The sequence below is a fragment of the Neolamprologus brichardi genome, chromosome 15 (assembly GCF_056152115.1).
Source record: "Neolamprologus brichardi isolate AB-2024 chromosome 15, ASM5615211v1, whole genome shotgun sequence".
Taxonomy (NCBI): Eukaryota; Metazoa; Chordata; class Actinopteri; order Cichliformes; family Cichlidae; genus Neolamprologus; species Neolamprologus brichardi.
In genome coordinates, this window is record NC_142118.1 from 35,286,038 (window position 1) to 35,308,997 (window position 22,960).

The 22,960-nt window shown below is 41.4% G+C and overlaps 1 protein-coding gene across 6 annotated transcripts in view; it reads right to left on the minus strand.

Moving 5' to 3' along the window:
• Positions 1-16,788: 16,788 nt before the first annotated feature.
• ephb3b (eph receptor B3b) overlaps positions 16,789-22,960 on the minus strand; it is a 59,952-nt gene continuing 53,780 nt past the window's right edge. For all 6 annotated transcript variants that reach the window (XM_006791980.3, XM_006791978.3, XM_006791979.3 and 3 more), the window contains one exon: positions 16,789-20,988. In XM_006791980.3, coding sequence (XP_006792043.1) covers positions 20,880-20,988 — 109 coding nt within the window. In that variant the 3' untranslated portion in view covers positions 16,789-20,879. The remainder of the gene's footprint in view (positions 20,989-22,960) is intronic.

Here is a 22,960-nt window from a genome sequence, read left to right on the forward strand (position 1 = left end):
CAACGTGAGTCTGTGTGCCATGTTACTCAAGTTGCCTGCTTCTGTCTCTCAGCCTCTTACTTGGTGTGTGTTATGCTGTGTGTCCCAAAGTGGGAGGCTATTTGAATAGCTGTTAATAACTGTTATTTCTACATCTAAAGTGAAGCAGGTCAGCCTCCTTTTTTAAATTTTTTTTTATGTACAATACTAAATAATATTTACATCTTTTACATTAATTTATAATCTGTAATCACACAATGACTATGTATTTTAATATTTAATGCAATCAGGCTTTAAACAAGTTGTGCTAAGTTTTACGCCACTACAGTCAATGACAGGAATTCAGGAGTACATAGAAAGCTTTTTTTTAACCTTTTCTTTTCAAATCACAAGTAGAAAGCACTGCATTAACATTGCTGTACATCGTTATATCATATCCATGTAATGCCTGTAAACATATACAATAAATTTTCAAACTTTAAGAAAAGCTTTAAATTTCAACGAAATGATAAAGTGTTAAGTAATACAGAAATGATGGCTCCGTCCTTCCGTCTAAGGGCAGGAAAAAGCATATCACAGTGCTGACTCTGTGTAGTATAGTTGGGCATGCATTAAGTGCTGGCTGCAGAAGGAGTGGGATTGCTTCCCTTGCAGTCCACCAGCAAGCATACCTGTCCTTGTCAGGATAACCGGCTTTGGACTGGTTTAACTGTGCTTCTTCCATAGCATGAAATGGACACTTACAGCAATAGCAAGAGCGTGACAGTGAATTCTGCCGTTTAGTTCCTCTTATCAAGTCATGTGTTTGCTTTGATTTTTTTTCCGTTTGTTTATTCTTGTATATTTTTGACTTTCTGGCTGTTTGACCAAATTAAATCAACATCATACACATGAGTGACAATGTGGTGCAAGACCAAGAAAACACAAACACATCCTGTCTATCTGGTTCACGTTGATCCAAACATAACTATGACCACATAGCTTTGTTTATATGCAAAAGACACTCAGAGACATCAGGAAACCAGACCAGCTATTACAAGGGATGGGAATCGAGACTCAGGCTCCCAACTGGAGTTGTTAGCATGCTTGTCAATTGATCCCAATTATTAGTTCCACTTGCACTTGCATTACAATCTGCTAATTTCAGTTTGTTTGCAGGAGGAAGTTGTGCAGTCTACAGCATAGATATGGACATAAATTTCATTTTTAGAGGACAAAAAGATGAGAGATAGCAAAGCGGAAACTGCATCCAGGACAGAAACAGCTGCATTATTCTGCTAACACAAACATTAGCATGTAGATGCTTGCAAATCTTTGCAAGCATCTACATGCTAATGCTAAGCTAGCCAAGAATCTAGAGTGACTAAAGCTGAGTGAATGCTGACCCAGACGCCGACCCAGACCATGAACTTCATCAGGTAACAAACTGATGAGTAGTCAGGCTGCAGCCTCTGCTTCTACCTGTTCATATTTCTAAAGTACAATCACCGTGGCGATCACTTTGAAATCTCTTTGTGCTGGTTTTCATCTTTGCTTTGTGCTGTTGGCGAGTGACATACTGCAATACTTTTAAGGAAAGCATTTTGTGTAATATGTGTTATGATTACTTTTTGAGTAATGACCCCAACACTGATCACAACAAAGAGTGGAAATACCTCCAACCATTTGACCCACAGCTTGCAATTAATTTGCACCAATTTAATGTCTTTGATATGTTGCTTAGCAATGCCAGTCACTTTCAGAGTCAACGAAAACCCAATAAGAACCGATAGGAGAATCAAACCAATAAGTGATGTCTGCGTGGCTTCTTTCCAGAAATCACAATCGCTAAATTCTTATCCCTATCTCATTCTCACAGTTCCCATCCCTAGCTGTTACAGATGTGTAACCTGCTACACACGTTTTTAACTCGAGCAAAATGAAAATGATGAAAAGCTATAAGTTGTGTCACAGAGATCTGGAAGATTACTTTGCAGATCTGTTGCTGTGACCTTCCCTTTTGTGGTACTTGGACATTATAGACTACAGTCACCCGTAACATTAAAAGATGCAAATGACTGGTATGTGATTTAAAGCTAGCAAAACCATCAATGCATAATGTACCAGTAAACCACTAACGTTGATATCTTTCTAAACTGCTGCTTATTTAATCCACTGTTGGCTGGCTAGAAAATAACAGTCAAGAGTAAATGCAGTGTGGTGTAATAAAATAGATGCTGATATAACTTCAGTCGACCACTTTTAAATTCTACAGATTGATGGCATTTCACCAAAGTGCTCATTCACCTCAACAACTTTCAAACACAAATGAAATTTAACTTTCACTCATCTCAGGTGAATACAAATTACCTCAAAGACATATTTCAAGTGCCATTCCATCTCATCAGTTTGTAATGAATTTTATATTCCAAATACCCTTTCTTCTGAACAGCCCCATCTGACTAAACTCTTTTCAACAGGTGTGCGAACCCATTTTTTTGACTGATTGAAAGCCATTCATCACAGCTGGCAGTCTCTTCACTGCCAGTGTGATATATATATATATATATATATATATTAGGGGTGCAACAATACACAAAATTCACGGTTCGGTTCGATACTTTGGTGTCATGGTTCGATATTTTTTCGATACAAAAAAAATGTTCATGCCTTTTTAATTTGTCATTTATTAAAATTATAAATATATATTTTAACTCAAAAGTACAGTTTTTAAATTTAATGTTGCTGAAACAACAAAGTAATAAAAAAATAAATCTATCTGATCGAGAAATCACTCATCTTTGGAAAAGAGAGTTTATTACAGTGAAATGTCTCTTTCCAAAATAAAAGCTATACTATACGCTTCTTCTGGGCTATATTCTCAGCAGCATATTAAACATATCAGGTCCCCATAAGGAGAATCATGTGCTAACGGCTGTCTAAATGACTCGGCTAAAGTTTGTAGCATGCGTGCTTGTTGTTTTTGTCTGCTTCCAACTGTCTTTGCACGAGGATGATGTCGGCGTAAATGTGCAGTCATATTCGTTGTGTTCCCACTAGTGCTGTCAGCATTAATCTGAAATGACGTTAACGCCACAACACGGCAAATCTCCGTTAACGAGCTACTGCGGATTGCCCAGTGCGTGGGGCTGGATGGCGTCAACACGTTAATGAGCTAACTGCGCTAACACACTAGTTCCCACTCATGTAATTGAGCATTGCGTGGCACATCCGACATACTGTTTTACTTTTGTCCATGACGCGCTTACCTTCAGGGTCATACTTCACATGAAAACCAAGATAGTTCCAAACGCCACATCTAAATTAGGGTGGGGGAGGTTCAATTTGCCATGTTGCAACAAGAGCTTAACTTCTGTTTCGCTAGCTTGCCCTGCGCTCAGTGAATCTGCGTTCGACTACTCCGCCTAAGCTGCACTGTCGAGCGCAGATCCACTGAGCGCTCAACACAGACAGCATCGTCAGAAGAAAAGTTGATCAAATAAATAAAAAAATTTGTATTGTTCGATACATATGCGTACCGAACCGAAAGCACTGTATCGAACGGTTCAATATCGATACGAGTATCGTTGCACCCCTATTATATATATATATATATATATATATATATATATATATATATGTGCCTCATCTCAGCCCTTCAAAAAAACCTCCATGTAATACAGATACAGTAGTTATATGCCTGTACTCACTACCTTAAGGCAAATGTAAGGTCTTTTATCTGGTATTTTCTTTGGTCGCTGGTCATTTATTGTTCACTGCAACTCAGATGGCAGACCTCATTGAACATATTTGATTAGGTATGTTAGATGGACTATGTTGAAATAACCTTCTGTTTTGTGCTTCAGCAAACCATCTAAACGCAAAGAGGGACATACAGGATATTACTTGGTAAATGTAGGAATCATGCTGTCATACTGCATTGAAGTGGTGGGTGGAACGAGAAGTACAGACAGCAGCGGGAGTAACGTGGCCAATTTGCTTCCCACGGGCTGAACTGTTCGCTCACATTGTATTAAACCTACAGTAGGTTTATACTTTCTCACTAGAACTGAACCTGATTTCATGAACATGACCTCTCTTTGACACTCGGAGCAGGCGGGCAGATGGTGACGAGGATTAAAAAGGAGCGCATCAGATGGATGATGGGAGCGAAGGCGTAGGAGATCAAAGACGACGCAACAAAAGGGAACAGTAGAGGGAAATTAACACCCCTCTTACAGTCCAGCTGTATTGTTTTTTTTTCTTTCTTCTTTTCAGTATGCCATAACAAAGACATATAACCATAATCGCAGTTACTCCACCATCATCAATCGATTCATTTCTCCTCCAGTGTTCTCCAGGTGCTCTGGGAGAAACCTCAGTATCTTTGTGTTTAAGGTGAGCGATGTGTAGAGGAATGCTTGACAGTGCATGCATGTAACATTTGTCTGTGTGTGTGTGTGTGTGTGTGAGAGACAGACAGAGAGAGAGAGAGAGGAAGGAGAAGATGGACAGTGCTTGTGTGTGTATGTGTGTATAGAGAGAATGTTCTCTGGCAGAGGAAATTAAGTCTGGCAATAATCACTAGTCCAGTGAGAGCGTGTATGTCCGGAGGAAAAAATCAGTCAGTAACTACAGCCACATTATCTCAACCACACATGGCAGCAAGTTAACAGCGGGAGAATTGAGCTTTTGACCAGAGCTGGCAGTTCAAACCAATTTAGAAACTGTAACAAGAAGGTGTGCAACATGTCGTTTTGCCTCTAAAAGTCTGAATCGAGTTAGCATTTCATTACATTATCGTTACAGTAGCACAAAAATAGGGTTGTCTTTCATCAGTTAATGGATTACAGATAAAATGACATCAGTGACCCAGGACCTCAGTCAGACTGGTCAACAACCTCCTGGCAGCTGTGTTTTAGCTAGCAATGTTGTATCAGTGTCCATGCATTTTCTTTGGTCCCTAGCAGGTTGCCATAATTGCCAGTAGTGTGCTTGCAAGACGTTGACTGGTCTGTAAAAACCCGCCATCTACTCGCCAAGCAGTTGTGAAAGTGTGAGAAAAGCGACGCAAGCCAGAAACAAAGTAAAAGTTGCTTCGTTTAAAATTTGTCGGCTGCAGCCAGCAGGGCACAAATTGTACTTTCCAGTTTGCATCAGGCATTTTTAAGTTTCGCTACTTTGAAGGCGGATATTTACCAAGAGTCTACATATAAGTCATCATCTTCCATGCAAACTACAGGTGACGGTGACAATCTGCTGCTGACCAAAGCAGCCACAGGAGGTCTTTGCGACAGATTTCACTCACAGACAGCCAGCAATCTGCAGCAAACACACCAAACTGTAGGGCAATACACATTTTTCCCTAGCGACAGGAGGATGGCAGGGGTCATTGACCAGTCTCAAGGCCTGTGTTTTGGAGTAAAAAAAGGTACTGTTGACCAGAGATGGGCAGTAACGCGTTACTTGTAACGTAATCTGTAATCTGATTACTTTTTTTAGGTAACGAGTAAAGTAAGGGATTACTATTGCAAAAACGGTAATTAGATTACCGTTACTTTCCCGTAGGAACGCTGCGTTACTGCGTTACTAAAACCGGGATTTTTTTGCGAGAATGTCTCATGACAGTGACGTAAGTGAGTGCGACGTTCGTGACAACAGCTGTGTGCAGATCAACAATGGATCATATATCGAGTGCGGGAGAGAGTATGAGCGTGCAGCGTTTAAAGCGTGGAAGTACTGACCTTACTTTGAGTTTGATTCCATAAAAAGTGACAAAAACATTAGTGTCTGTTGTGCGTGGGAAGAAAACTTCTTTTTACAGTGAAAAAAAACCTCTAAACTTCCAAGCAAGCACCGAGTGCGCTACCACGTAATGGGAAACTCACAGAGAAACTCGCGGATTCTTCCACTGACCGCTGCGGCACACCTGCACCAGGGTAAACCTCCGCCTACCCCACTCCTGCTTTACAGGTGAAAATAGAGCAAAAGGACCGCTAGTCTTTGATGTTATTTATTTTCTGCTGTGTTTTACTTGCATCTATTTGAAAGAGTGAGTGTAAACACAAAATATATATATATAATGTGCTGGAATGTGCAGAAAATAAGTTTAAATGTTAAACAAATTTCTTCCAGTCAGAGAATGTTGCATATAATTTACATATAATTTTTGCTTGATGCATAAAGTTAAAAGGTTAAAACTAATAAAACAAGTTTTAAAAAGAGACTTTTCCATTTGATTACATTTTGTATGATGGATTATGCAGAAAAAGTAGAATTGGGCTGAAAGATCTATCGCTTTATCACCTATTCAGGTTGTAAATCGTGTTTTTAAATAGTAACTAAGTAATTAATTACTTTTGAAAATAAGTAATCAGTAAAGTAACAGGATTACTTTTTGGGGGAAGTAATCGGTAATTAGTTACTGATTACTTTTTTCAAGTAACTTGACCAACACTGCTGTTGACACTTATGTTGATAATGTAGTGACAGGATTGTGTCTATGAGGCGGGAGTTCATTTTTCAAGGCATAAAATACAGTAAAGAGAATATTTAGATCAAATTTTATTTTCTACCCATGTCTACGTGGGTTCTCTCTGGGTACTCCAGCTCCAAAGATGTGCGGTTAGTGGGTTTAGATTAATTGGTGATTCTAAATTGCACATAGGTGTGAATGTGAGTGTGAATGGTTATGTTAGCACTGGGACAGACTGGTAACCTGTCCAGGGTCGACTTTGCCTGTCGCCCTATGGTAGCTAAGATAAGCATAAGAAAATGGAAAGATGGCGTGCAAACATTAACATAGCGCTCACACACTATTCTGGCCCGTTTAGAAAATCTACCCTTTAACATCAAGAGAATTTTGTTATCAACTGATTTTCAATGCCCAAGAACAGAAAAACTGAGCCACTGATTCACTGGGGCGACCGTGGCTCAGGGGGTTGGGAAGCGCATCTGTAACCAGAAGGTCGCCGGTTCGATCCCCGGGCTCTCTGTCCTGGTCGTTGTGTCCCTGGGCAAGACACTTTACCCTACTGCCTACTAGTGTTGGCCAGAGGGGCCGATGGCGCGATATGGCAGCCTCGCTTCTGTCACTCTGCCCCAGGGCAGCTGTGGCTACAACCGTAGCTTGCCTCCACCAGTGTGTGAATGAATAGTGGCATTGTAAAGCGCTTTGGGTGCCTTGAAAAGCGCTATATAAATCCAATCCATTATTATTATTATTATATGTAAGTAATGTTAGTGTGTAGAGTGAAAGTTTTACTACAAAGACAACTCTGTAAATATGACACAGTCAAACGATACATGTGAGTGTAAGGCAGAAAATCAAATCAAAGTAAGTCATTTAATGTTACACTTTCTTAGCCGCCTTCCTTGGAAATAAAACAGATCGAATAATGTGTCACGTTAAATTTGTGTTTGTCGCGTTGAAGCTATTTCGTGAGGTGCAGGTGCGGCCTCGTCTCAACTCAGTGGTGCATAGTGCGCCGAGACAAGTGATATCTATTGGATTGTGCTGTGTCTGTGCATGTCTCCCAACTGTCTGCCATGCCTCTCAGCCTATGTGATGGTTTTTATCACATCACACGGGACTAGTGGAGCATGTGTGGTAGGAGGTGTGCTTGTATTGTTGTTGTCAAGCATGTCTAGATTTTTTTTTTTTAAACCTGCTGCTAATCCTTTTTTCTGCTCCCGTCAGGCAGGGATGGCGTTCATGTGTCAACAACACAGCAAAGCCGCGCACACTCTTTCAGCTCAGTACGAAAACATGAAAGCAGTAATGAACAGCAGGCGACGGCGCTCAGTTTCAGTCACAGATTGATATGTACAGTAGTCACGAGTCAAGCACAGGTAGAGCCACGTGAAAACACTCAGATTACAGCTGATAGACTTCAGCTAAAATGCTCACAGGAGGAACCAATCATTTTCAAAATGCCAAATTTAACATTTACAGTAACATTTTACCAACTGAACCCGTTTATGCTATCACACAACGCCGCTGCGAAAGCTGTAAATCACTAGCTTTCTACTTAAAGCACGCTCTGTAATTGTACACCGATATATTGAGAGAATCGAGCGTAGGATTAAGGGGAGAAGGATTAAGGGTAGAACAGATGTGCAGAACAAACAGGATGTCACTGCTGTTAAAAGTGCATCTGAAAAATTCTTCCCCTTCTCAAACACTTGCAACACAGCGCTCTGAAATGCAGCTTCACAAATCGGTTCATTTTAATCTTATTATGGAAGCTGAGTTTCTGGGATGTCTTTGATGTGTGGAGTATAGCTTTTATTTCACATTTTCCATGTGTTTAATATGACGGCTCTAATGATCTAGAATGTAATGAGAGGTAATTGCCAACGCTAACTACGCCGCTATCGAAAGCCTTTATTGTTCTTTATTGGGCACCATTTGCACCCTGATAGTGCACTCTGCTAAATTAGGCTTGATGCAAATCTTGGTTAATGAGCGATATGTGAGTACTGTGTGTTTAGGCTTGTCTCAATACGGCTATTAAACACGGCGCTCGCTGGTGTGGCACGACGGCAACAACTATCCTCAGAGCATTAATGTCTGATTAGTTTATTTAAATCTGTGTCTAGTTTAACAGAATGACGGCCTCTCTGTTTGCCAGCTGTCCTACATTTTTACTTCCACAACTGCTCCTCCTCCTTCGTGGAAAAAGAGGGCACGCTTTTACCCAACATGCATCACGATTTGGCCTTTCCGTGACCCCTCGTCCGCCGCGGCAACAGCGTCTGGCTGCGGGCGGAATCGCGTAACCTTCGTTTTTGACCAATCGTAATTCTCCGCTGCGACTGACTGGTGTGTGGAGCGGCGTCACCAAGCAACACCAATAAATATAGCAGGAAAAAAAGCGGCAAGTCTCTTAATCTGTGAAATCTGTCAGTGTTTCACTTTTCGCGAGTCGTATTATTTTACCGAACAGAGAAAACTTGGTCCCGCTGCGCTTGCCTTACATTTTCGAAACCCTCGCCTTTGTTCCGTGACAACTCATTGTAACTCGTACTGTTTACAGGTCACTGGTGAGCCAGAAAGATGAATCCAAGTTCCTAATGAGTTGACACTTTGTTCCTCATAGAAACAACTCGCAGCTGCGAGAATTATCCAACACCCCCCATTGGCTCACCTTTGTGTCCCTGCCACCTGACATTAGACTGGTCCACGCCGGCCTTGTTAGAGGTCCTTAGTGAGGTCAAGGAGTGAGACCAGACACCTGATGGCAGACACAGTTTGTGTGTGAACGAGAAATTAATTTTATTCTGCATGTTTGCAGTTTATTCTCTTGACTGCTAAAATGCTTTATTTGAAAAAAGCATTTCTGTCTTTTACCTCGCGCTGTCCCTTTATGTTGAAGCCACATGTTGCATGGAAGGACTCTTCTTCCCTCCTCCTGTGATGCATCTGTTTGTCTCTGTCTCGGGTGAAATCTTTCCCCTATGAACGCCAATTTGCTGACCTCCCCAGTACCCTTAACCCTTTAAGACCTACCATAGAACCAAGTCCGCCAGAGCTTATATTATATTTTTACATGCTGTAGTGCCATTTTTGGGATCATTTCAAGTTGCTATACATCAATACAACCATTATAGCCCAGATTTTAATAATATGTATGCATTAAGTGCATAGTAATTACATAAATTGCAAAAAAGTGCAATAAACTACAAAAAAATTGAAAATCTTTTTTTTTTAACATATATTTCTAGTTAGAGAAATTTAAGAGGCTTATCCCTCAAAACTGTAAAAACAAAAAAGTTGCACAAAATAGTTTCCCACCACAGGAAATTTATTTTGAGTGTCTTCATAGTTTTATTTCTGAAATACACCAATTTTTATATACTGCAGGAAAAACGAAAATAAATATTATACTGCAAATTTGCAAAAAAGCAGCGTATGCATCAAAATAAACTATTTCCAGCAGTGCAATATGAGTCCTAAGCATCCCAGAAACGACACAGAAAGTCATAAAGTCAAAGATAACTTTTAAAAACACCAGTATAGGCTCATGAGGCCCTGATGGTAAAAAACTACATTTCCGCGAAAATGACGTCACTTCCGGTTTCGGGCAGGTCATGGCGGACATGCAAAAGTTCGCGCTGACGTCTATTCTACCGTAGGAAGTGTTATGAACAGCTGATCGCATCGGCAAAGCGTGTTTCTGGAATATTATGTTTTTGTTGCTGCAAATGCTTTTTATGCAGTTTTTGCAAAGCTATATGTGGAAGGAAACTGTGACCGAGGACAAGCTGATGGCATAAGATGTAAGTACAACTCCTCCGGTTTCATATGCAAAAAAAATTATTGTGCTAGCTTAGTGGTTGCAGAGCTACCGGGATTTAAAAATAGTTATGCAAAACAGAGCGTGCCCACTCCGACCGGTTTTAAAGGGTTAATGTACATATACATGTACAAAATATGGTTTTACCATCATTAGATTAATTTCTGGGATTTTCCAAGGCTAGCTGCATGCGCAACCAGTCATTTTGTTCTATAAGCAGGCCTGAAACAAGACAGAAAGCACTCAGGTGTTCAAGGGGTTAAAAAACACATTGTGTGACCCGACAAAGTTATATATCTTGAATGAATAAAAAAGAATTACATGAATTATAAAAGGCAGTGTCAACCCGAGGTTTTCAATTCACTCTGTTCTCTTATTTAATCATTTTCTGATTTATTAATATTGCAGTTTTCAGGTAAGAACATTTTCCCAGCTTCACATCGGAAATCAAGATTAAATATTGGCCGTTTCTGCGCTCAAGTTTCATTTGAAAATGCGAGTGGATTCTATAGATAACGCAAGCCATGAAAAACAAAAAGGAAATATCACATACAAAATAAATGATCTGATGGTTGTTAAAGTTATTCTGAAAATACCTGTAAAAGATGGGCATGGTTATGTATTCAGCACGCTGTGAGATGTGAAATCTTGGCTGTTCTATAAATCGTGGTTATTGATGTTGCAGACGCGCAAACAACAGGTTTTTTTCCCCCCGTGAAATTTTAAGAAAGAAAAACAAATAGTCTGTCATGGCTGCCAAGCCTGGATTCTGATATATTCCATCTTGCGCGGTGTATTTGCAAATAGAAGCGATAAGGCAGGAGGTGGGAAATATGCTCTTTTTTTTCAACTGCATCTTCTCTTTACGTAGTCCTTTCAGACTTCCTCGACCATGCCTGGCTGTTTTTTCCCTCCATAAATCAAGGACAGTGGGGAGGACGAGGTGTGATTGCTTTCACACCCAGGAAGTAATCACACCGGACCTGCCACAGCTCTGATTAAGACTGATAAATATCCACGAGCAGTTAATGAGATGTCAGGCAGGAACAAGGCCCTTTCCTTCATGCCTATGGAGACACCAATGGAGAGGAAAAATGACCTCGACTTTGCAATGTCACGACCGTCTTTCATAAAAGCAGCGCAACGTATTAGTTGGTGTGCCAGATCATCAATAAAGCGGCTGCAGTGTTTTGATTGTAAGAAGCGGCCGGCAGTTGTTGCATTTCTTGACTTTGACAATTAATTTTTTTTTTTCAAAGGAGTGATTTTTTTTTAGATAATAAGTAGAGAGAGAGAACAAAAGGCTCATTCAGGCTGAATGGCAATTAGCTGATGAAAACCACGTCTTAAATGTTTGTCACCGGCGCCCCGTCATAAAAGTTGACTCCAGTAACCGAGCATACAGTTCTTCACTTTAAAATTCAAATCGATAAAAACTGTTTTGAGGGTTTTGTAAACACTGCGCTGAATTAAGCTCCTCCAAAGGCACACGAGTGCAATGCTGCCTGATAAAACTGTGATGATGACACAATGTTAGCTGGATTCTAGTGTCCAGTCCTCTCTCAGTCTAAGCTTGCACTGCGTGGGGCTAATATCATGATCTGTTTACAGTAAATTCAGGCTTCGCAGCCACGAGGACATCTTATCTCCATGCAGCGACCTTTTCACGCGATTGCTCAGTGGCGCTGGTGTACCTGAAGGCTGCCGTACCTCTCACATGTGACACATTCCCACAACCGTCCAGTCCTGTGACCGTGAACTTCGGGTCACCCCCTGGTCCCTGGGCGCAGTCCTGTTGAATATTGTTTCCCTGGCAGACATACTCATCCCATCAGACAGAAAGCCCATGCAGCTGCACCCAAACACCCAACAATAGGATGCTTGTTCTAGGGGAGAAGAGGATGGGTCCCCCCTTTTTTTTTCTTTCGGGGAAGGGGGCGATGTGAACGGGTGGTCAGATATTTCAGGGGTTTTGCAAAGGGATAATCCTTTGTGATGTCTCTTTGAAAGGAAGCAATGGTCTGAAGGTTTTGGGAGCATTAGATAAAGTGAGGAGCTTACAGTTTTCTTTGTACAGTCGAGACGATGCATTCCTACTTTTTATGCAAAACGGCATGACACAATTTTTCAGAAAATGATCTGTTTTTTCTTCCCCTTTTTGTTTATGCACGGTAATATATGGATTCACTGTCAGGACACATGAAAGGAACAAAAATCTTACAACTCTGGATTTATTAAAATATCAGACTGGGTTAGCAGAAAACATGGAAGTGAGTGCTTTTGTTGGAATGTTAAGATGGACTGACCTAATCTAACCAAACAGCAACGCATGTAATTAGCACTGTCATAACAGACAACAAGATAATACAGCAGCAACAAGGCATGTAATGTATGACAAAACATAAGTGACACTTTAAGGATAATCGCTGCGTGACTCTTCAGTGACGCATCATGCATACTGCTTTTTAGTTTTTTTTGTGCAATTGAGTTCTTTCTCATTTTATTCGGTTTCAAAGGCCCTTAATTCAAGAGAGGAAATGCCGGCTGCAGACAAACGCGTGCACAGAGGCATACACATATTCTTTTGTTGTGAGTATTTGCCAATTAGCAAGTTGTGGGACTGGAGTGGTAATTGGGCTTTCCAGTCGGCTGGTGTCTGTGTACAGCTTAGTTGAGACAGGTCTGAAGCTAAACGCCTCGCTATTTGTCCAGCAATTATGTCAGGTCCCCATGTCATAGTACAGACGTGACCAATTAGCTGTGCCAAGCTGAAGTGAAAGAGAAGGATTATGGGAGAGGATGAAAAAAGTAGACAGAGAATGGGCTGTGCGGGTGTTAGTGGGGAGCCCATGAGGGGGGGTTGGGAGGGGGGGGCGGTGATGGGAGGTAGTCTGCAGGGACTAGGAGAGAATAAAGGGACAGACAGACTCTGAGGGGAAGAGGGAGCGGATTTCTCCTTTTTTCCCTGCCGCTGTATGATCCGTGTTTTCCATTGATTCTCTTCCTGACCGACATGTGCCTGAGACGTGTTAATGCATAGCAATATTTATGCTAATGCCGCCTTACTGACCGAGCTGGGATAAGAAATTAATCTTTATTGACGTCTTAATAATTCTCCCCAGCAAAATGTGTCCCCCGTGACACGTTTTGATGAAACTAGACTGCCGACAATCGATATTCTCCAGCTTGGAGTAACGTGACACAATGTCAATAGGCGTAGGGAAGTATACAGTGCTCTAGTTCATCTTGGCATTTGTCCATATTTACTTCAGACTGACAGATTATACTACAGATCGAGTACTGATAGAGCACTAGCTTCGAGGGCTAGCTCGAAATCTATGCTAGCAGCTAGTCAGGTTTTTAGAGTTCTCTGCTAAGGTGGTTAAGTGTGTTAAGAAAACAAATAAAAAGGAGCAATAGAATGATATGTGTCTGATAAAAAGAAATCAAGAATTGTCCTGTGAATCTTTTACTTTATTTACAATAACTGAAATCAATCTGTAAAAAGGCTAAAAACGTAATTCCGCTTCAACGCATTTCAAATATTTCTATGTTCAAACTTCTCTGAGCACATCTACTACAGGTGGAGCATTTGGAAAATATCTGATTTACCCAGACACCGAGGAGGTCTGATCCAAGGCTCTGCGTTTAATTGGAAGAGGAAACGAAGGAGAGGGGAGCCAAGGGACGAGGCGAGGGGCAAATGAGGTAGAATCTATGATCTGAGCGTCTTCGCCTTTCTGCTGGAAAACAAAATTGTTGCTCAGTGCCTGCAGAGAGGAGCTGAGCTCATATTAATTAGTGAGCTTGAAAGAAAATATGGGGAGCTTTAAAGTTGTCGGTTATTGACATAACTTTTTGATTTGATTGTGACCAAGCTTATTATGGTTCGTTACAGCCGATCTAAAAGCTGAAACTGAAAAAAAAGAAATACCAACCCATCCTCTAAAAAGAAAACTTACATAACCAAAATAGTTTTTTATACACCAGAAATGTCATTATTTTGTATATTTGGATAATCTATGCATTTGTAGAAATTTAAAAGAAAAGAAAACATATCTTTAGAGGATATTTTACAGCTTACATCCAGTTATATGTTCGGTAAATAAAATCTAGATAAAAACATAACATCTGGTACACCCATGTTTTATAGAAATGATTTTAAAATTGATCTAATAAGGATTCTAGCTGCTCAACAGTCCCGGGTCTCTGCTCAGATGTCAGATGTTTTCAGTTGGTGAAAGGTCTGGACTCCAGGCAGACCAGTTTAACCGCCCTTCTACTGTGAGGCCATGCTACTGTAATAGATGCAGGATGTGGTTTAGCATTGTCTTGTTTAAATATGCAAGGCCCTCCCTGAGAAACACAGTCTAGATGGGAGCATATGTTGCTCCAAAACCTGCGTTTACCTTTCAGTGTCTTTCCAGATGTGCGAGCTGCCAGTTCAACAGGCGCTGATGTACTCTCACACCATCAGCCCTCAGCTGAAACGTAGGCTTTGAACTGTTTTCAGTTTTATTTGTCATATGCAAGTTAGCACAGGGTCAACATTGCAATGAAATGTGTTTGACGAGCAGCAGTCACTCAGCAGCATGATACAGTAGAAGAAAATATAATAAAATAAAATAAAAAAATAGTAAGGAGCAAAATATTAGAGAGACATGGTAAAAGAGAAAAGATGACTAAATATATATGCATCTATAAATATAAATATATGTACACTAGTGATTAAATAAGGAAATCTTAAAAATAAATATGACGGAGGGCAGATGGGATATTGCACAGGAATGAGCAGCAGAAAATTACAGTATTGCACTTTTAAATATAAATATCAATAACAATAAAGTGAAGTGACCAGTGCAGATTAAACAGAGTACTTGTGAAGCTGCAGGGTAGCTTCTGAGTGCTGTGTTGTGTGTGTTTAAGTGTTGTGGTTGAGGTGTCGTACGGCATGGTGGTAAAAACTGTTTTTAAGTCTTGTAGTCCGAGCAGACAGACTCCTGTAACGTCTGCCAGACGGTAACAAGGAGAACAGCTGATGTGCTTGGGTGGCTGTGGTCCTTGAACCGAGGGCTGATAACAAGCCGGATGGTCTCTCTTCTCTTCAATCTGGTGGAAATGGCGTCCATGTTTTTGACAAAGAATTTCAAATTTCAACTCCGCTGACCACAGAACAGTTTTCCAATTTGTCTCAGTCCATTTTAAATGAGCTTTGGCCCTGAAAAGACAGCAGCATTTCTCGATCATGTTCACATATGGCTGCTTTGCATGATAGAGCTTTCAGCAAGCGTTGTGGATAGCACAGTGAACTGTGTTCCCAGACAGTGATTTCTATGACAGAGTCATTTGATTCGCTTTGATGCAGCTGTGTCTGAGGGACTCGAGATTAAGGGCCTTCAGATATGATTTCCTGTGCACAGAGGTTTCTCCAGATTCTGTATTTTTAGAAACAATATTATGAACTGTAGATGAGGAGATATTCATTTTATTCATTGGGTAGGTGCAGTTTTTTGCAAGACTGGTGAACCTCTGCCCATCTTTATTTCTGGAATCTCTGCCTCTCTAAGATGTTCCTTTTTTATACTCAGGCACCTAACGGACCAACTGGCTTAGTAAATGCCATCATGGAACTACAGGTGCAGCAGAAACAGATGAACTCCAGGTAACGTCTTCCATAGATCAGTTTCTGTTTATTAGTGTCTTAAAGATTTTATCTTCAGGTTTGGTTTGTTTTTTTCTGTGGGAAGAGCAGTAATGCAGCTTAAGCCTGTCTGAAACATTCTTAAGCCTTATTGCTTCAGTTGGAGTTAAGAAGGCAGCACGCGGTACGATGAGTTACCTTGTTGCCTCACAGCATGAAGGTCTTGAGTTCAATTCCACCACTTGGCCGAGGACTTTCTGTGCGCGGTTTGCATACTCTCCCCATGTTTGCGTGGGTTCTCTCTGAGCACTCTGGCTCCTCCCACAGTCCCAAAACATGGAATTAGTGGGGTTAAGTTAACTGGTTATTCTAAATTGCCCACAGAGTGGGATCTTAGCTCAGGGGTAGGCAGCTCCAGGCCTCGAGTGCTAGTGTCCTGCAGGTTTTAGATATCACCCTGGGTCAGCACACCTGAATCAAATGATTAGTTCATTCCCAGGCCTGTGGAGAACTTCATGACATGTTGAGGAGGAAATTTAGCCATTTGAATCATCTGCAAGGATCAAGGACACATCTAAAACCTGCAGGACACCAGCACTCGAGGCCTGGAGTTTAGCTGAACCTGATTTGTCTTTTATTTTTGTAATTTTTATTTATTAATATGTTTTTTTCTGTCCTGAAGGCTTTGATGTTGCTTTACCCAAGAAGACATGCTATTGTCATTACTTTAAAGCCGTGGGTTTGTCACAGTAACATTAAATGTTCGTATCGGGCAATAATTTGACTGCAAAACATGTGAGTGATTACGAACTGGCATGGCATAAAATAAGAACACGATACACGTCCAAGTCCACAGGCATAAATGATCAATTCAAAACACAACACAAAGGCTTCATTTCTTAAATAATTTAATGCAAAAGGGTCTTTTAAAAATATTTCTACAAGAATGCATCATCACCTTTTAGTAATTTCTTGTTTATGTCTGCATCATTAAATACATCTCAATCCTTTTCAAAGAGGAATCAACAATTGAGTCTATCAGTTCTTCATTCACCCCCACCTCCTACCCCCGTTTCACTAAACATGTACAGTACTCTCTGAAACATGTCGCTTACTTTTACGAGGGTTTTTAAAAGTGGCGAGAAGACATATGCGTAGTGAGAAGAGAAGACAGAAGAAAAGACAGTACTGTATATATTTATTTAAAACACAACTGAAGAAAAAAAAAGCTAAAGATATATAAGTGAAGGGCGGGGTTGGGAGAGGGTGGGTGAATGTGCTGTGGTGGATGATGTAAAATGGAAAGAAAGGCAGGAATGTCTGGATAGTTTAAATCCACGTGGCACACAAGGAGATAGCGGACAAAGCCCGATCTCTGATGATGAAAACGGCAATACTTTTCCAACATATGGTCTCACACACAAACACGCACACACATGCTCACACAGACGAAAAGTACCAGTTTATCTCAATTTCAGCATCATAAAGTCTGATAAATGAACAAAGAACACAGGAGAGAAAGCCATTTCCTCTCAGCGATGTTAAATACGAAACACTCTCCCAAATGTGTGAAAAATACACTTAAAGATTAATTGTTTGCGTCGATGTGGTGACGGTTTAATCTTTTAAATATGCGCAACGCTGCCATCTGAGCTCATCACTCATGGCCGGTTAACTTTGGTGAACCCAGCTCCAGGGTCCGGAACACCATGTGCACCTCATCAAGAGTTCATGCGAGCTCCAAAACTGTCATTTTTCATGATTAGGCACGTCTGCCTTCTGATTTCGTTGAGCCCCTTTATTCCCTGTTTTCTAGCTTTTTTTTGCCCGTCAGCTGTGTCTCGTTTGGCATCGCATCCAAGTCGACAACAGCGGGGTTAAGCTGAGTGACTGAGCCCAGTGAAGGAAGTGTATGGTAAGAAACTTTGACAAATAAAAAACGTGAGACTATGAGTCCATTATTTCTGCTTCTGTCATATCTCAATGTCTGTCGCTCTTTTCCAACAAAACAGTGTTTTGCATCATAAGAGGAAACAATATACTGGAAAAAAATGAAAGCCTGCCAACAGTTTCTACTCATGTTAGCAAAGGTTGTCGCCGGGACTGACACGCCTGGTTGTGAGCCATCATGTCAAATATGCCTCGGCGACCTCAGTGAAGTCTGACTTAACTGCAGAATTCCTATTTGAGTTTCTCCTACAACTGTTACATGTTAGTAAGCCCTTAATAGAGTGTACTAGCAGTAGTGACAACACACGTATGTGGAATGAGAACACGCAAAGGTGGGAACGCATTGTGTGCTTTGCATAACGTCCTCTTCGTTTGAAAGAACTTATGAGGGGTTGGCACGCTCCACGGTCACTAACATCATGCTGTCCTTACATATCTACGGAATAATATTGTCATAATGTGCTGATCACCTCTGGAAGGTCACACCGGTGATGCACCTTGCGGATCCCTATTCAGCTAACTCAAATACCTCTCTGTGAGGAGTGCAGATGGTGCAGTCTCAGAATTGTGGCTTTCGGTTACGATGAAAGGAGCTGCAGATTTTGACTGCGTGTCTGGGCTGTTGATCCTGCACCGTACTAATCGTGCACTAGCGGCATGAGCTGAAACAGGATGATTACAGGCCACAGAGGGAATGAAGAGCTCTAATGATGGGTCATCTTGCCCTGGATGTCTGTGTCAGCCGCATGTGAGACCTGATGGGCCACCTGCATTATTTTAACCAACAGCGACCAGCAGGGTTCTCCTCTGATGTCTCTCACGTGAGTATCGTTTTGTAGGCAAGTGCAGGTCACATGATGGAGTTCCACCTCTTGGGGTGGAAATGACTAGTCTGACACAACAATGCCTCTGGACCTGCTCCCTAATAATAACAGTCCTTGGTAAGATGTGTTGGTCTGCATTTAAGTGACTTTCAGGAGTGAAAATAATGTGCCTGGAAGACGATTAAGTACAGCTTCACAAACGCTCTTCATGTTGCGAATGAGAATGGATTCAGGGAAGCTTAATATCAAGTTTAAATGGCACACAAAAACTTAAACACACTTAGAGTGAGTTGACCATTCAGAGGAAACCCAGACAAATGGTGTTCAACTCTTCCACCCTACTTCCTGACTTTCCCACTTCTTCCTTTGTCCTTTTCTTCGCTCGAAATCAAACATTTCACAACAGCACGTCCGTTTTGTCAAAACACCATTTTTTTTCTCTTGTTATTTATCTTATTTTTCGTTACAAAACATGTACAGGCTGTTTAGAACAACAACAAAAATACAATATCCAATTATTATGCAATTTCTCTTGTTTTAATGATCATCAATTCAACAGGTGAATCCTCTTGGGAGTTTCTCTTCCTTCTGATTGTTCCAAGTCCCCAAACGGCCTAAAGTCCTTCTGGGTGTTGGGGAGGGGCGTGTGGGTTGGTGGGTGAGGTACAAATAAATACATAGGGCAGGACGCCAAGAAATTAAAACAAGGTTTCTGATTATTTCTAAAACCCACACAATAGAAAGTAGAAATTAAAGTGTCCATCATGGTTTGTCTTCAGTTTCTGCATGATGCATATATATATATATATATATATAATTTCATATATATATATGTTTACGTCCAAAGTCCATTTTTTTGGATTCAATAAAAAAAAAGAATGTTTTTAACAGTTGTCCACAGAATATAGCATAAGTGTTTCAGATATATTTGCTCCTTATCACAGTTCAGTTCATGCGTAAATTCTCCATGGTGGCAAATAGCGGAAGCCGTATTGTACAGTATATTTGTGTGCAACTCGCCACACCCGCACATCCAGTCGCACTTGATCGCACATACAAACCCACATGCACACGCGCACACATACAAAAATGCACACAAAAAGGCCAAAAGGGTCTTTCTATTTTGTTGCCACAGTCCTCGTCTCCCTCCCCCAGTCGTCACCGCGTATCCAGCGGGGGTGCTTCAGTCTGACCAGTCGCTTTGAAACCACAAATCTCCCGAAATATGATCAAGAAAGAAAAACATTAAAATAAAAAAAAAATCTGACAAACAGAAAATATGGTGCAGACAAAGGAAAGTAGAAAAGCAAAACACCAGGTGTAAAATGCAGTTGATGAGCAGGTGTTCCCACACTGGGAAACTATCCTGAGTCACTTCAGGTCAGAGTGAAGAGGTCGTCTCTGAGCTACCGAGGATCCAGCAACCAAAACGGGTGTCCAGAAATATGGCCGCCTCCCTTTGACCTTTATTGACCTCCGTCACTCCTTCGACCTTTAGACCGCAGCCCATCGTATTGCCCTCCTCCACCACCCCACCCTTTTCCAGCAAGTGCCCTTTTAGATAACACACCTTCAATATGAAGATGGAGAACAACACACGTGCACAATAAAACAACTTCTAGCAAGGAAAAAACAAAACAAGGAAACTGTCCTCTCGCTCTCCCGTGGTCTGAAACACTTTTTTTTTTTTTTGCTTTGATTTTCGTTATATGTAAAAACGTTTTCACTTCTTTTTTTTTTATACAAGGGTCTTCCTTCTTTCCTACACGGATCATCCAGCAGAGCTGGGAACAGGAATCAAGGGGAGGGGCTCTTGTGTGAGGATAAGAGTGTGACATTTAAGTGACGGGACTAAGGCCAACTCCACTACAATGCACATGCATGCAAACATCAACTCACTCCAGAGCTGGTGAGGCACGCGTAAGGATATACGGGGGTTTACTATTTCTCCTCTTTCAAAAACACACAAGCTCCGATTGGATGGGGGGGAGAAAAAACAGAAAACTAACAAAAAAATGCAGAAACAGGAAATGTAAGTGGTAATGAAATAAAGAAAGAAAAAATATTCAGAGGCACTGCAAGCCAGTTTCCTAATTGGCAGAGATGGGTCAGGCAGCTAGGGTTTTCCAGTGGCAATCTCTGGCACAGTTTCTCCCCCTTTTTCCGTCTGGCTGTCCTTCGACTGCATCGGTTTGCGTGTCTTCTCACTCACACCTGGACAGGAAGTGTTTGGTTCATCTGTAGTCTCATGTCCTGAATGCTACCAAGAATTTTCTTCTGATGGCCAGCCAATGTAACCCCTATCCGCAGCAGGTCCCTGTGAGCGAAGAACAAAAAGGAAACAAACAAAAAAAAGGAAAAATGAGAACAGGTGGCTCAGTTGTGAAAACAAAATAAAGGAAAATAAAATAAATAAAAGGAGGAAAACATCACATGAAGCTGAAGTGCAAATTTCACCGTTTGCCACAAGTGAGCACATACTCGACCAGGTGGGAACGCAACATAGGCCTCACCTTGGCGATGGACCATAAAATGGATTGTGAGAGTGAGGTAACAAAATGGGAGCACTCATCTGAGTGTTAGTCTTAATGCATGATACCTTTGTTACCCAGCAGGTGGGCAAGAGGATGTGAGTCGAGCAGCAGCAATGACAGTTAATGATCAAAGTGCAAACTTCGCTACTGTCTGGCAGGTGGCAGACTTCACAGAGTCTATACCCGTCTGTCACTTGGCGAGAAAAAAAACACGGGAACACGGAAGCAAAAGGTTTTCTTCATCAACAGCAGCCTTTCTCAGGATAACTACATGCTACTTTCAGCAGGTAGCTCCACCTTTCAACCACCCAATCACGTGGCGGCAACTCAATGCATTTAGACGTGTGCATACGGTCGAGTCAACCTGCTGCAGTTCAAACAGAGCGTCTCCATCGCAAAGCTCGGTTGTCAAGTGACTTTGAACGTGGCAAAGTCAGACGGGCTGGAAACTGCTGAGATTTTCCCCGTACAGCCATCTTTAGGGTTTACAGAGGATGGTTTAAAAAAGAGAGTTAAAAATGCTTCCTGCATGTCAGAGTGCATCGAGCTGATGGGAAGGCATCAGTTACTCAAATACCTACTCGTTACAACAAAAGTATGCAGAAGAGCATCTCCAATCGCACAACAAGTTGAGCCTTGAAACAGAAGACCACACTGGGTGTCAACCGTAAGAACAGGAAACAGGGGCTACAGTACGCAGAGGTTAAGTAAAACAGGTGCCTGGGTAATGAGTGTCAGTTTCTGCTGCGACATTTCGAAGGGTCAGAACTTAAAACAACATGAAAACATGGATCCATCCGGCCTTGTGTCGATGATTCAGACTGGTTGTGGTGTAATGGTGCGAAGGATATTTTCTTGTCAGGCTTTGGGCCTCGAGCATAATTTAAACACAACAGTCTGCCTGAGTATAGCTGACTGATCACAGTGGGATGGACTACTTCATGCATAAGGTAATCATGTCACAAACCTCAAGTCATCTCAAACTAGTTTCTTGAACATGATGTGTTCACTGCTCTCAAATATCCTCTCAAATCTGCATCAGCTGTGTGATGCTATCATTTCAATGTCAGTAATTTCATACTAGTAGAAATATGTCTATACATACACTTGCTTGACTTCTCCAGATAATAGCTGAGGAGAGAGCAGACCGTCAGCTGACCAGCTGACCACGAGTGCTCTGCCTCTGTACGCGTCCTGTCCCTTCTGATCTAATATAACCTACAGACAACACGTTTTCTCACTTTATGAGTGTCTCTGCTTCAAAAACAAAGCTTAACCAGATATGTACATAATCGCAGGTACACAAATCCGCGGCGCACATCTGTCCTCTCGTCACATTCGAGTCGCCACAACTTCACACAAACAAATTCTCCCCCACCCCCCATATTTTGCCAACCCCATCAGCACAGTGACGGAGGATGAAATGATAATAAATGGGCACCATTAGAGGAATTACTGGCCATTAAGGGCAACAGAGAGCCACAGTACACCACACCTGTCAGCCTAGCCAAATTGAAACAAATTACTCCCACCTCCACTGCCTATTATGCACCTAATGAGAATGATTTATTTATCATTATAATCCTAATTCATTTATTTAATCATCACTGGCCTGCAATTTCCATGGTTTCCATTGCATCATTTCCTGTTTGTAAACATGATCAAAGCTGAACCAAATTGCAGTAAAAACAGCCGCAAGAGTGAGCTTAAAAATTGTAGGCTGCGGTGCTGTCCAATCGTGTAACGGTGATTTGT